Raw genomic sequence first — 16,494 nt, 5'->3', positions numbered from 1 at the left:
CGTTCCACTATGGAACTAAGGGGAGAGAACAGCACATATCTGCAGCTGGACAATGGTTTATTTATGCAAGTTATTGCTGTATCTATTTTAAGAGATCTATAGTTAAGAGAATTTTCAAATTTGCTTTATTTTTCTGTGCTATGGTTGTTTTCATAAGCACTGGACCCCAATGAGGAAAGATCAAATGCTTTCCAAGTTTGCCAAGAATTATTGAGCATTCCTCAATCTCTGCATACCCTTCTGCTTCGCACACTCCACGGGTTGTCAGTATGCTTGAGTTCAGTTCAAGGTGCTAGTGGTTACCTGTAAAGCCTTTTATGGCATGGGACTAAGTTCATGGACCAATTCTCTCCAGTTGCATTTGGCCAGATCTGGCAAGAAAGCCATGCTACAAATCCCACCTATTAAAAGTATCATCTTACAGGAAAAGATTTTTCAGTGATGACAACGGCTGTTTGGAACATCCTCCGCCCAGTAGATTAGCTCCAACCCTGCTGGCCTTTTGCAAGGACTTGAAGATGTGGCTGTCGCTAGGCATGGAGGTATGAACACATGGCAGAATCCATAAGATGGCTCTGTTGATACCGTGTTTCCACGAAAATAAGAGCCTGTCTTATCTTTTTTTGAACCCTGAAATAAGCGCTTGGCCTTATTGCCATGCACTCAAAAGCCCAATTGGGCTTGTTATGAGGGGATGCCTTATTTTGGGGAAAACAGGGTAGGTTCTTGCGGTTGTGCCTTAGCTCCTGATTATGTATTTATTGTTAAGAGGCACAAAGGTTATCCCTTTTTAGTTTGCTTTCAATCTCTGTATCCTTAAGATTCATTCTTTAAAATGAATACATAACTGAATTTAGAGTATTTAGAAATGAGAAAGCTTTAAAAATCTAAGAAAGGTCATTCTGTATCAGGGTTACAATACTATTAAGGCAGCATGGACTGTGAAATTCATTACACATATTTAACACTTCACGTGTATTGGCCACCCATGCATTCCTTGGCATGAAGGAGAGTTTTACACAATTATTCTTATAAATGGATCAGATAGCTATGCTGGTTTTTGACCATAATCAAGTTTTGTTTTGATTTGACATATACATATTAGGCTATGTCCGTGATGGCGAACCTATGGCACGCGTGCCACAGGTGGCACGTGGAGCCATATTAGTGGGCACGCCAGCTCAGCTCTGGGGCGCATGCGCGCGCCGGCCAGCTGATTTTCGGGCCTTCTGGGACCACCAGAAGTAGGGAAACAGGCTGTTTCCTGCCTCTGGAGGGCCTGGGGGGGGGGGAAGGCCCGTTTTTCTTTCTTACCTGGCTCCAGATCCTCTGTGTATCTGGGAACGGCGAAAACAGCCTTTCCCACTTTCTTGGAGGCCCTACGGAGGCTCAAAGGACCCATTTCCCCACTCCCGGTGGGACAGGAAGTGACGTTTTTTCCTGTCCCCAGCCTCCAAAGACTCCTAGAGAGGCTCCTAGAGACTCCTAGAGAGGTTCTGGAGGCTGGGGACAGCAAAAAATGTTACTGCCTGTCCCACCGGGAGTTGGGAAATGGGCCTTTTCAGCCTCCGTAGGGGCTCCAAGGGAGTGGGAAAGGCTGTTTTCGCCGTTCCCAGATACACAGAGAGGATCTGGAACCAGGTAAGAAAGAAAAACGGGCCTACCAGGCCATCATGTGCCAGGAGCAGGGGGGGAGGGGGTTGCGCACATATGCGCGTGGGCGCGTGCGACCCTCCCCCGCCCCCCCATCTCCTGGCACGCGATGACAAAAAGTTTAGCCATCACTGGGCTATGTGTTGCAGTTCAGTTGTATAAGAAATAAAATGCAAACTATGCACTCTTTTTTCATTAAAACTTTTTCTCGACTGGAGTTTGTTAAGAGATTGATTAATGATGTACATCAAATAGAGATTGACTTTTAAATGAAATATTGTCTTCCTTGCCAGAGGTAACCATAGTGCCATCTGCTGTACAAGATGGGATCCCAATCAATTGACAAGTTAATCTGTCAAAGAATATTCTCAAGAGGTGAAAATTCTGAATATATAACTTTTTTCTACAAAGTACTTCTCAGGAACAATTTCACTTCGACTACAATGAGCAGTGAATTTCTACTTGTCATATTACTTCAAGATTCCTTTTAATAGGAAGTGGTATATAAATATTTAAAATAAAGAAATGATTATATATTCCCTATCAGAAGCTATATGCTTCTCAATGCCTTGTGAGGAAGGCAGCTACTGTATTTGTGTTTGTGCCTGTTTGTAGGCTTTTGTTGATTGGCAGAAGGGTTTTATTACATGGAACTGAAATAGGCTGATTTTGGGGTTAATCTTCACATTTTCTATTTTCACATTTTTCAAAATACTTTGGTCAAGAGAATGTAAGACAGAACAGCTTCTCTTCCATAAGTATTTCATTTAAATTCTGCCTTACAATAAAATTTAGATAATTTTGCACAAGCCAAGAATATCTGCACTTCAATTGAAAATTATTTACATATCCTCGGCATGTATTATTTAGTATAATATCCACACAGAATTGGGAACTCAAGAATTGGGAATTCTTACATAAGGGAAAGTAGAAGAAAATAACATTTACAGTTCAGTGCCAGAATCTAAAAACTTTCAGATACCCAAATAAGAAATTTAAAACCAGAAGTAAAACATCCGTATGTCTTTATTTAAGTTTTGTTTTCTCAAAGAAACCAAATGTCTAGAGAAAAAAAGCACAGGCTTATAAGCAAATTGATCTTATCTATACTCTTCACTTGCCCTGATGCTATAAATTCAAGAGGCTCAGAAAATTCAGATGTAAAAAAATCTCAATCTGTGCAACAAGTATTACAAAAATCCTTTTGAATTACCGTTTCCCCCAAAATAAGACATCCCCTGATAATAAGACCAATCGGGCTTTTGAATGCATGGCAATAAGGCCAAGCGCTTATTTCAGGGTTCAAAAAAATATAAGACAGGGTCTTATTTTTGGGGAAACACGGTATTTATCCATAGTTACATTAAATCCGTAGTTAAATTAAAAACAGAAGAGAGAAAGATTTGACATCAAACCTTTGAAAAAAATAATTGTATTTATTGTCTTCTGAGATATCCAGTGTCCGAAGAGGACCTGTGTGCATGTTTCTCTACTGGTGATTAGGGGACTTTACAACAGACTTGGAAGTCATAATAATTAACACTTTGAATTTTATGGGAGGACAAAAGTTGTATTAAGCCAACGTAGTATCCGACCTCCTCCACACAGCAATGCAAACATGCCCCAAAATAACAAACCTCAAATTCCAAAATCAGGTTTACAAGGGAAAAAAAAGCCTCCCCACCCCCATGTTAAACACCAGGCATTCTTATTTACTGCTCTCTTACTTTCTAAATTAGTATGGCTCAATATACCCATACAATTGCTTTGCATTCTTCCCTCACATCACCCCAGTTTTTAAATCCTAACTTATAGTGCATCGAGAATGTTGTCAATTTTGCTGATCAACTCCTGACGCCTGCTGGAATGGATCTTTTCATTCTCTATGTACGTGTCCTTCTTAAGTTTGCCAACAACCAGACGCTCAGCCTCCAAAGATGATTTCACAACCAGCTCCTTGACTTGACTATCCAGTTTCTGTATTTCGCTGACCTTGAAAGAGTTTGGGACAGAATGTTAGGAATGCAAAAACACAGTCACAACTTTAAAAGCAATATTACTTTAAAAAATAGAAACAATCTTTTATAAAAACATGTTTCTCAATTATTATGTACAATGCTATTTAAGTTTCCTCTTCTGGCTGGTAGCAAATTTGAATGACAAAAAACATGCTGGCCTAAATTCTCCCAAAATTCACCTTCCCCTTGCCAACTGCAATGAGCCAATACTTTGTCCTTTCCTGTTGAAAAGTGCCTGCAGGACTGACTTTACTTACTCACACTTTGACCAAAAAGTGCGTTATGGCGCAAGCTGTCATTACAGATCTTTTCATTAAATGTATGAAATCTTAACATGTATTTATTTACATGCAGAGTTGATAGAAATTATATGCTTTTTCGAATAGACACTAGAGCCATTACCACTTTCTGAAGCTGTTGTATTTCATTTCACTTTGACGTAACTATTTTAATTCCCTATAACTATATGTGTAGTTTATAGAAAATCTTTCATTTCTAGTACTGACAGTGCTGAAGAAATTATAACCAAAAAGTATGATGCAGCAAGAGAAGTGATTTTGATATTGCTCAGGTGGCATTACAATACTGCTAGTGTCATGCATTTCCTTTAAGAGCCCTGGTGGTGCAGTGTTTAGAATGCAGTATTGCAGGCTAATTCTGCTGACTGCCAGCAGTTCGATTCTCACCAGCTCAAGGTGGACTCAGCTTTCCATCCTTTTGAGATCGGTAAAATGAAGACCCTGATTGGGGCAATACGCTGACTCTGTAAACTGCTTAGAGAGGGCTGCAAAGCACTGTGAAGCAGTATATAAATCTAAGTGCTATTACTATTAACTGTGAAGGGAGGCCTTGCTAGAATTAATTGATATAGTCAAGTCAAAGTGTCTTAAATCAAACGATACTAGTTAAAATACAGATGGGCCTAGCTTTACGACCATTCATTTAGTGATTGTTAGAAGTTATGATGGTGCTGAAAAAAGTGACTAAACTGTTTCTCACACTTACAACAGTCACAGCATCCCAGTGGTCATGTGACCAAAATTTGGATACTTGGCAATTGGCATGTATGCACAATGGTTACAGTATCCCAGGCTCATGTGATGGCTATCTGCTACCCTCCCAGCCAGCTTCTAACAAGCAATGTCAATGAGGGATGACAACTGTGCTTAATGACATGATTCACTTAACAACTACTGCAAAAAAAGGTCATAAAATCAGGCTTGACTCAATTAATGACAGCCTCACTTAAGAGATGGAAGTTCTGGTTCCAATTGTGTTTGTAAGTTGAGGACTACCTACGTTTATATTGAGCAAGGCAACACATGAAGCTATGTCAAAATTAGATATTTCAGCTTTTTCTCTGGACTTCAAAAACCTAAAAGATGCATGATTGGATTTCAGTATTAACAGACTCTTACTTTGTCACACAGGTCAGAACCTTCCATCTTCAACTTGGATTGCAATGAGGCTATTTCATTTGTTAAGGCTTTATGTTCAACTTCCAGAGATTTTTTGCCACTATTCAGAGTAGAAATATCGCGTGACTGCTTGTACTTATTCACAGCTTCATCAAAAAGGCGGTAGAGACATAGTCTCTTATTCACTCCAGTTAGAACTTGCTCTGTAATGCAAGCAACTTTCATCCTAGCTTCTGCTGCTGGATCCTGCAAGACAACAATGCTTTACATGGGAAAAACTTTAAGATGAAGCATTCCTACATTGCATTTCATGTTTTATGTATTTATTTAAAAGATGTGTATATCTTAAAACCAAACTCTGACCCAACAATAAAACAATATATACAAAACAAAAAATAATAAAACCAAAAAAGGAAAAAAAATAGAAAAAACTGGTACTGCAACTGCATGTCACTAATACTATCTATCACATTCTCCTCCCATTATGATTTCACCCTATTTCAGCACTTAGGGGAAAGAGCCAGGTTTTGCATGCTCTCTGAAAGGTTAAAAGGGGGGGGGGACACACAACTGTTGAATCTCCAAGAAGGTGCTTGATAGGTCAATGTTTGGTTAAAATGGAGTCAACAAAACTAGAGTTTAAAACATTTTTAAACACCACAACTTGAAGGTAAAGAGCTTATATTAAACTGCCCAGTTTTGTATCTGGGCAAACTTTTGAAAAATGAAAGATCAACCTTTAAAACAGTATAGATGTTTGCTGATTGATTTCATTTGTTTAGACAAATAATTGTCTATATTCAGAAGCAATTAAATATTAGCTTTACATATAAACAGCCTGTGTGCTAACTTTTAGTTTGCATATAAAAAAGCAGGTCAGGTACAACAAAATTAATGCAAAAGTTCTAATCCCCAAATAAAAAGTTATCCTATGAAATAATCACTCCATCTTCTCTCAAAACTATATTGTGATACCTTAGTGATGGAGAAGTCCAACCTCACATACAGAATCACCGTAAAGAATAGGATATAGAATGCTCCAACTACCAGCAGAGGTTCTTGCAACATCAGGATTTTATTAAAGGTATAGTGTACCTGGAAAAAGACAAGTAGTAAGGCACAAGGAAACTTTGTTACATGTTTCCCTAGCTGATTTACAACCATCCTATCTCAGTATTTTTTAATTAATCATCCACTAATGTTTTTCTGTTATTGCCATGACACATTTAATACTAAATTCACAGCAATTTGGGCTAAAAGAATGAGAAACTATTTTAATGCTTTACATGAACCAAGTAAATATTTTTTTTTACCACAATGTCTTGGATATGTTGTTCAACTAGGTTACTCTTATGTGCCACAATGACTGGACGGCCAAATGTATCAAGATAGGTATAGTGAAGTTCATCAGGAGCCCGGCTGATATCATATGGACTGTCGACATGAATATTTCTGCAAACAGGATGCAAAAATGTCAGATACTCTCGAAAAAAAAATCTAAAGATATGTAACAGTTAGGGCTAGATGGTTAACATATGCCGTAGCTCGCATGTAGAGTGCATTCAGAAAGTATTCAGACCCCCTTCACTTTTGCCAATTTTGTTATGCTGCAGTCTGATTTTATAGTTGTTGAAATTCATTTTTCCCTCATTAATCTACACTCAGTACCCCATAATGACAAAGCGAAAACAGAATTTTAGAAATGTCTGTAAATTTATTAAAAAGAAAAACTGAAATATCACATTGGCATAAGTATTCAGAACCTTTGCAGCAACACTTGAAATTTAGTTCTGGTGCCCCCCTCCCAATTTCTCTTGATCGTTCCTAGCATATTTCTACATCTTGATTGGGGTTGACTTGTGGTAAATTTAATTGATTGGACATGTTTTGTAAAGGCACATACCTCTCCATAGAAGGTCTCACATCTGCCAATGCATACTGTAGCAGAGCAAAAGCCATGAGGTCAAAGAAGTTGCCTGCACAGCTCAGAGACAGGATTATTGCAAGGCACAGATCTGGGGAAGGCTACAATAATATTTCTGCTGCACTGAAGGTTCCTAAGAGCAAAGTGGCCTCCATAATTCTCAGCTGGAAGATGTTTCCCACAACCAGGACTCTTCCAAGAGCTGGTCACCCAGTCAAACTGAGCAATCTCTTAGTAAGAGAGGTGACCAAGAACCCGATGATCATTTTGACTGACCTCCCAAGATCCAGAGTTCCAGAAGGACAACCATCACTGCAGCCCTCTATTGAGCTGGACTTTATGGCAGAGTGACCAGACAAAAGCCTCTCCTCGGTTCAAAACACATGAAAGCCTGCGTGTTTATAAAAAAGCACCTGAAGGACTCTCAGACTGTGAGGAACAAGATTCTCTGGTCTGATGAAACCAAGATTGAATTGTTTGGCCTCAATTCTAAACGTTATGTCTGGAGGAAACCAAGCAATGCTCATCACCTGCCCAATATCATCCCAACAGTGAAGCATGGTAGTGGTGGCTTCATGCTGTGGGGATGTTTTTCAGCAGCAGGAACTGGGAGACTGGTCAAGGTTGAGAGAAAGCTGAATGGAGCAAAGTAAAGGGATATCCTCAGTGAAAACCTGTTCCACAGAGGTCAGGACCTCAGACTCGGATGAAATTTCACTTTCCAACATAATAACAATCCCAAGCACACAGCCTAGACAACATAGGAGGGACAATTCTGTATATGTCCTAGAATGGCCCAGCCAGAGCCCTGACTTGAACCCTATTCAATATCTCTGGAGGGACCTGAAAATGGCTGTCCACCAACAGTTGCCATCCAACCTGACTGAGCTTGAGAGGATTCGCAAGGAAGAATGGCAGAAAATCACTCCAGGTGTGAAAAACTTGTCACACCATACCCAAAAAGACTTGAGACTGTAATTGCTGCCAAAGGTGCTTTAACACAGTACTAAGTGAAAGGTCTGAATACTTATGCCAATGTGATACTTCAACTTTTTTAAAAAAAATAAATTTAGAGACATTTCTAAAATTTTGTTTTCACTTTGTCATTATGGGGTATTGAGTGTAGATTAAATGGGGAAAAATGAATTTCAACAATTGTAGAATCAGGCTGCAGTATAAAATTGACAAAAGTAAAGGGGGTCTGAACACTTTCTGAATGCACTGTAAGTACTGAAATTAGACTGATTTATTAAAAAAATGTTCCACATGCATAGCACAGGAACTAATTTTTATGAGTGCAAAACTAACAGCACAGAGATTCATGGATCGACAGATCATCAACCATGTTGTACTTACTTGGCACCCTCTGGAAGAATAATCTTTACCGTTAATGAGTCTGTAACTTGTTCATCGAAAACGTGGTCAATAAATCTCATCTTCAGGGCGTACTGATCACCTTGAAAAGATTAACAAGCACTGTAAACTTTTCCTTTTCTTATAATGGCAAGATCTAGTTGTACAAAACATCAATGTAACATTTGTACATTAAGACACTAAGAACCACTAGAACTGATTATGTGTAGATAAATTCAGTGACAAATTGTAAGAGATTTACACAACAATAAAATATCCCAATTCTGTATTCAACATAAGCTATTGAACATACATAAACCCTTCCCCTTCCTAAAACATAAGAATTCTGGGTATATTGTGCAAGAGAAAAAATGGATGTTCTGGTTGCCTCTATTAAGGAGGCCCGTGTACTAGGATCAAGAAAGATCTTCTCTATGGTGTCTCCCTCCCTGTGGAACATTATTTCATGTAAATAAGACTGCCCCCCCCACAACTTAATAGCTTCTTAAAAAGCCCCAAAGACATGATTTTGCCAGTGGGACTGGGTCCCCCAGAGTGGAGTCCATCAAGTGTTTTCATTACTGTAACCACGGGGTAAGTTTATTGTTTTTTTTATTTGGTGTTTTAATTCTGTAGGCCTGAATGAGTTGGGTGGCCATGCAAATTTTCTTAATAAATAAAAAGTTGGAGAAATTAAAACTTCAGTAGATGGAACATTAAACTTTGAAAGGACTCCAAGCAATGTTTTCAGTTACTTTTCAGATATTGTTTTCATGATTAAAATAAACTCAAGATAAAACTTTTAAATATATATGCAAAATAAAAATCAAGGGGGAAAAAACCCTCAAATTCTTGAAAATCTCAAGTGTGTTCCTATCTGATCATAAATACAGAAATAGAATAGTTTTATACTTGGACTGTTTCATTATATATAAACAATTTCCCGGGGGCTAATAATCTGATATGGTTGCCTACCAAGATTAAAGAGATATTCATAGCTGGGCAAGTTGTAGCCAATTATATAGTGAGTCTTCCAACCACCAAACAAAGGGAAACGAGGGCGAATCTCCATTTCCACTGAGTCATCCAAGACAAGAAGATGACTGGTAGATATGTTGCCAATTTCATCTCTGTAATACACATCTTGAGCAGCAGCAGGCAGGATAGTCTGCAAAAGACAGTTTTAGTAAGACCCATAAGGACAGAGACTATAAAATAAATGTAATCTAATTTATTATATTTATATAGCTGTTGATCAGATATTAGTAACTTGCAGATTAATTAAAACAACTAAAATGCAGCATGTACCTTGTTTCTCCGAAAATAAAACATCCCCTGATAATAAGCCAAATCGGGCTTTTGAGCACATGCGCTAAAATAAGCCAGCCCCTCTGAAAATAAGCCCTCCCTGAAAATATTTAAATGCATGCACAGCCATTCCCCATCATTTCCTCTGGTTAGGGCAGGGGTCAGCAACCTGCGGCTCTGGAGCTGCATGTGGCTCTTTCATTCCTCTGCTGCGGCTCCCTGTCACCAGTCGGCTCCACAATTGATAGGGCTTTTGGTTAGGACAGGTAGAGGAAAAAAGATGGAGGAGGAGACTCTATGGTGGGGGAATCGGACTTCCGGTCAGCTCCAGAATTGAATGGGGGGCTTCTGGTTAGGACCTTTGTGGCTCTTTGGGTGTTTAAGGTTGCCGACCCCTGGGTTAAGGTGACAGAGCTGGAAATCAGGTAAGATGGCAAAAAGAGCCCCGTCTTGCTCCACGCGCCCCAAAATAGTAAGACCTCCCTGAAAATAAGGCCAAGTGCTTATTTCGGAGTTCAAAAAAATATAAGACAGAGTCTTATTTTCGGAGAAACACGGTATGTTTCTTCTGAAACGCATAACACCAGCCATTCAGATTAAGTTGAAGTAAAATATGGTGAATTCAAAAGAACTTTAAAAACCTGAAAAAGAAAAAAAATCTTTATCAGATGCCAAGAAGTATCAAGTGAATCTACTCAGGGAGATTTTTCCATGACTGAGGCACCGACACAGAGAAGGCTATAATAGGTTAAGAGCAAGAAAGACTGGCCTTGTATGTTTTCCCACTTGAGGAATTGGCTGTGTCTACTATATCATACAGTCCCTGAACACTTTTCATTGAGGGAATACAGCTCTTCAGGAAGATGAGAAAGGAGGAAAGTTTTCTCATTCTTTGTTTATATGATAAATCATTAACTGGACACACATGCCAATTGTGAACTAGTGTCCTCAGTAAAGCACAAGTACAGCATGATCAAAATGTTGATTCAATGAAATCTTATAGCTTAATTTTTAAAACTTAAAGAGTTTTTACTTTTTAAACCAAAATTCCATGTATCACATATCCACAAGGGACACTTACACAATACAGATAAAATGTAGTCAAACTATCTCCATCAGTCACAGCTGGTATTATCGGCCACAAAGAATAAAAATAAGTTTTGCAAATATTTTGAAAGGGGCCCTTCAGAATTCTCAAGAACATATATGAAGCATATCTTTTAAAATCATTAAAGTAAATATATCCTCCTCCAGAAATGTTCATTTGCTCTGGAATCGGCTCCTACTCGTCTCTGCACCTTTGAGCTAACAAAAGTGCTTCACTTCCCTGATATAGTCTTTATTTTTTTAAAAAAATTCCCCCTAAGTACTATCAAACATTATATTCTAAGCACTTGGAATATAAAGCACTAAATGAGATTTACCTACAAATAAACATATCAACGACCTTACAAAAATATGTTTCAAATAAATGAATCAAAGAATGAAATTCAGATAGATGCCACAATTAGCAGCAGAAAAAATAATAGCATATTACTTATTAACTACTAGTTAAAAAGTAATATGATACTTATTAAAACTGTTTTAGCATATTGCATCATGGAAGAGATAGAAACAGGACTTTAAAAGGAGCTGAAAACAAGAAAACATTCTTGGTAACATTTCATGTTCTCAAAGCAGAGAAGTACTACTTGTTCCAAATGTTCCCCTTCTTTCCTCCTTCAGTAGTTGGCTCATTCATGGCTACTTTATTGTGACTCATTTTCACATTATGATGCTATTGCTTAAAACAAAGCAATACAACAAGAAATAAAAGAAATAATGAAAAACCTTAAAAGATTTCACAGAAGATATTCCACTATCTGGCTGTCTTTGATAGTCGTATCTGGAGAAAGGTCCTTTGAGCACAGCTCCTGTATGCCTTAAGTCAACTGTTTCTTCAACTGCAATATTACCCCAGTGAGACACTTCAATGATACGTATCATGCTGGTGATAGTCAGGAATGGACTGTTGTTTTCATAATGTATCTTAAGGCTATCCTGAGAAAAAGAAAAATATAACAGAGAAATTGAATATTTATTTGTAGCAGTAGTCGTTTCACTTACATGTGATCAGTTAGTAAAGCCACAAGAACCCTAAAGCGCACTGTCATTATGATCAAATAGCTTAGTGACAGCAATTCCAATAGTCCCAGTTGCTGTTGTAACCCCAAGACATATAGGCTATTAAGCAAGAAGAGGTGGAAATCCCAGGTAAGGAGCAGAAACGTATAACAGGAGGCTGGGAAGGCTTGGGAAGCTCTATGAAGGCAGCAGATGTGCAGTGAACAGGAGTGACTTACCGAAATGACTTGCAATCTTCCCTGCTGTCTTCCCCACTGACTTGTAGGGAGCTGGCAGGGGAGGTTGCAAATGGTGATCATGTGACTGCAGCTGTGTCACTGTAATCATAAACCAGGTAAGTGAGCACAATCACACGACCACTGCAATGGCTGGAATTTCAGGGACGTACTTCCATTTTTTTTCCAGCACCATCATAACTTTGAATTGTTGCTAAACAAATGGATGTAAGCAGAGGACTATTTTTATGACAGATCATAAAAGGTTCCAGTTTTTACAAATGCACTACTGAAAGAGCATTCTATCCTGCACCATCTGGGAAGTCACTTGCAAAGATTTCCTTTTATTTACCCACGCAGAATTCTTTAATACTATAGCGCCCAGCTAAGTCGTTAAATACAAGACTGCTTTTTTTAAATTTTATTTTTATTTAATTCATTCTTTGTCACTTTGTCACAAGTAAAAGTTTACCTCACTGTATGGGGGTACATCCTTGAAGGGTCCATATTCAATCATATCCTCTGAGCGGCTGGGATTGCCTAACTTGGTGTAGTTTTCAATGTTTCTTGAGGCCAGTTTCACACGAGTTGTCTGGGTCTTGGTTACATATGGAGAGTAGAAATAATGATTACCTTCAAAAACCACAAACTGCTTCTCTGCCTGAGAGATGTGTGTGGGGTAGGGTTGCAGGACATGTGTGAAAACTGTTTCAATAGATAAACGAATTTTTCCACCTGGAGGCAAAGGAGCCGGCAATTTCACAGTGAAGAATTTGCCACTAAAAAGAGGGGAAAAAAAATAGAAAATCAGTCAGACCATTTCTACGTTCCTTGCTTCTAAATAAGATCACTGCTGTCAGGAATCTTGATCGGTCATGGGACTGGCCAATTTCCGCTGTTAAAATTCAATGGTTAGCTCTTATGGTTTTAAAGCAATACATATATTTAAAAACCAATGCAATGTATTCATTGCTAATACAATAATGTGAAATAAAGAACATATTAACCAGACTACATTTATGTGAATCACTATGTCTTACAACTTTAGGAAACTTTTTTAGCACCGTATCTTTTTTCCTAAAAATAGTGCAAGCAGTCAAGAGAACCAATTATAAAAACTGAATCTGAGGTATCAGCTTATTTATACAATCTAATTAAACGTATGACTTTTTTGAGGTTACACTAAAGATTATATTTTAAAAAGTACTCTTAAAAAAAAAATGAAGTAGAAATATCAGCCCTTATTTCCCCATGACAAACCTTACCTTTTACCTTTTACTTTTGTTTCCTTCACCTCCAGGGTATTTTCCTCTTCTTCTTCAGCTTTTACCTGTTCAAAAAATTATATAAAATGTTGGTCGGTGTCACCATTGACAGTTCCCAAAAAGGCAATAGAATTCATCTATACTATTTGCCAAGAAGGATCAAGTCGGTAGAGATACCAGAAACACATTTTAATTTGAGGCACATACTAATAATTAAAGATTGTTACTAAAAAAAATAGTCATAACTCTTAAAACCTAAAACATCACCCATCAGAAATTGACAAATGTCAAATGTGTTGAATTCCTATTTTAGAATACACAAACATTACGGTTAATAAAAGAATTGTAGAAAACCAGTAAGAAATACATAACTATTTCCCTCAAAAATCCAACTAGGAATTTTTTAAAAACCCTCTCTTTCTCTAGCAAACTGTCTATCGAAAAAGAAAATGATGTTTCCTTTCCAATTAGAATTTTACAGAAAGTAGCAACAATGATAGTGCTTACAAAAAATACATATTCTTTAATTCTTCAATTTCACTGAGATTTTTACTAAGTAAATATTGGTTGGTTGCATTTATGCATTCACTGTCAATAAAGAAAACAGCATTCAGATACCCAATTTTAAAACAGTAATAGTACCTATGACACCAGTTTTCATTTAAAATCTATCCTATTGGAATTCTTGTGAAAGAGCTCCCGAATAGCCGAGAATAGGCTGAGTTGACTTTGGAGTCCAAAAATACATTTTCTTTTTACTGATAAAAATAATAATCAAAGCCTCTTAAAATTTACTTTAAAAGTGGATTTTGCAAACTTCATTTTTACCTTCAAGGCAAAGAGTTTACTGTAAAAGAAAAACTCTCCATGACCAAAAAAGGAATAAGTAATTTAGTATCCCCTTCCTGGTGTGTTGAATTGCAACATTCAAATTCCCTCATCACATGCCATACAGAGGGAGAGTTACAAGTCATTCTCCTAAAAAAAATAAATCATTTTATAATATTTTATCCAAAAGTAGAGCCATGTTATCAGAAATGTCAGCTAGAAAATACTGTTTATCGAAGGATAATGCAAAGAATGAAGGGCTACTTTTCTGAGTTTGTTCAATTTATTTAATAACGCAGGCCAATTTTAGAAATGATCCAGCAGATATGAATTCGCGGGATATCTATTCTACACAACTCCTATAATTATAAATTCACATTGGACTCAAGGAGCAGAACTGTAAATCACAAACCTATCTTTTTTTAATGGATTGGAAATGAAGACTAGTTGCCACAGCCCAGATCTCAGCTCAGTCTCACACGGGCATTGATAAGTGCCATTATTCAAACAATTACAGCATTTTCGTCTAGCTAAATTAGCTTAATCTGGACTTTCTGACTCCTAATTTGATTTTTAAAATCACACCGAACTTGCACAATAAAATCATTTAAGAGCACTTGCTTCCTAACAAAAGAACCGATGCAAACTAGTTATTGGTAGTTTTTTCAAGGTGAAGCTTCTGTTAAAACTTTTAATTAACGTAGAACCCAGCAACAAAGTGTTTTTTGCAACTTCTATCCAGGATCTCAAGAGAATCCAAACCAACTTTTCCTTCACCACAGTTAGCCAGGATGCCTAGATAAATGCTACAAACTATTTGCTATAAGACTTAAGCCGAAGAGACATGGACAGGCTTCGAAAGCCACACCTCCCTCTGTCTGATTTAAACTAGTTGCTCATGGCTCTTGGAAATAGTCTATGCTTACGTGTCAGTACTCACCAGGCTTTTTACTACAGCAGCACTCTGGAAGAGAATCGACACACAGGAGTAACAGGAAGCAACAAAAAAAAAAGAGGGGGTGAATCTGGCCACAGAACGGCATTATTATTTGATCTGGCCTGCTGGCAAAAGTCCAAAGGACATCTCAAGAGCAATATAATTATATTTCAATGAAATTATACGTCCATTATTCTGTATTCTTAAGTTTACAACCCATCACACAAAACGGCCTGGAAAGATTCTGGAGTTTCACTTACACCCACAGCATTTGTCTATATTTCTGCCATGCTGTGTGTACCCTGCTCTCCTCCAACGGGGGTGCTTTTTTCAGACACAAACGCGTTAAAAACTTTCAGCGCCCACAAACCAACATCAACTGGGCAAAAGGACGGGCAAAAGGTGTGTAAAATCCAACCACTCGGACTGACATGGAGTGTCTGGGCTTTATAACGCTCTTATCGCCGCTCTTATCTCCCTGCAATTCCACCGATTCAGCCCAAAGCATTTCGCCCGATCGCCATAACAACCGCCGATTTAAGGACTTTAAAAACGGCCAGACCCGCTCCTTTCCACCAACAATTGGGATTAGGAAGGGTGGAGAGGAAGCGTAATAGCCGAGCAATGCCGGGGAAGAGAAGCGGAGCAAGAGGAGGAGGAGGAAACGAGGAAGAGGAGCTCATAAAAGGCACAAGATTCGCCTAAAAACGGGCAACGTGGAAACGAGAAGCCCCGTCACGAAAAAAAGTAACAGACTTTGGCAAGGAGAGAAGGAGGGAGGGCGGCATCCGGGTTCAAGCAGCGGCAGAAGAAGCAGGCCGGGAGCTTTGACGGCCCAGCGGTTGGCTCACCTGCGCCCCCAGGTAGGCCAGGTGGTTCTCCAAGCCGGGATCCAAAGCCAGGAGGAAAGACGTGGCCGATGCCGAGCTGCCGGCGGAGTTGCCCAGGTTGATCTCGGCCGTCACTTTGGCCAGGTGTGTGCCGAGGTCCACGGTCCGCTTTACGTCTTCATTGACCAGCTCGGGAGCTGCCAGGGCCGCCTTGCCCAGGCAGAGAAGGAGCAAGAGGTGGACGAGGTGGATCCCCATGGTCGGCCACGCTGAAGAACGAAGCCGCCGTGCAAACCGGATGGACTCACTCTTTCGCGTCGCTGTTCATTCATCCAAAGGGCACAAGATGGCGCCCCCCACGCCGAGCCCACAGACAAGATGGCGACACCCAGCAACGCGCCGCTCTCGGGGAAAAAAAAAAACAACGGCCCTTACTTACAACGCGACGTCCTGACCTGCGCATCGCATTCGCGTCAGGGGAGTTGAGGTACGGGGAGGCGGGGTGGGGGCGGGGTGGACTGATGGCAAATGAAAGATCGACCTGTCAGAGCCGTTTGCACGTGACGCCAGTCCGCGCCTTCCCGAATGATTTTGAGATCTCGGAAACTCATCCGGGTGTGT

At 39.1% G+C, this 16,494-nt stretch overlaps 1 protein-coding gene across 1 annotated transcript; it reads right to left on the bottom strand.

Annotated features, from left to right (window-relative positions):
* Positions 1 to 2,661: 2,661 nt before the first annotated feature.
* RPN1 (ribophorin I) lies at positions 2,662 to 16,494 on the bottom strand. Its single transcript, XM_034431493.3, has 10 exons — positions 15,895 to 16,494; positions 13,279 to 13,343; positions 12,486 to 12,792; positions 11,505 to 11,714; positions 9,342 to 9,534; positions 8,370 to 8,469; positions 6,403 to 6,541; positions 6,065 to 6,184; positions 5,090 to 5,335; positions 2,662 to 3,645 (listed from the first exon to the last, which is right to left on the bottom strand). The coding sequence occupies exons 1-10, from the start codon at positions 16,129 to 16,131 to the stop codon at positions 3,463 to 3,465; spliced, it is 1,800 nt and encodes a 599-aa protein (XP_034287384.1). The 5' UTR covers positions 16,132 to 16,494; the 3' UTR covers positions 2,662 to 3,462.

The sequence above is a fragment of the Pantherophis guttatus genome, chromosome 2, assembly GCF_059756535.1.
Source record: "Pantherophis guttatus breed Tessera chromosome 2, ASM5975653v1, whole genome shotgun sequence".
NCBI classification, from domain to species: Eukaryota; Metazoa; Chordata; class Lepidosauria; order Squamata; family Colubridae; genus Pantherophis; species Pantherophis guttatus.
Note: the sequence above shows the minus strand (reverse complement) of the source record. Positions and strands in the feature narration are given on the sequence as shown.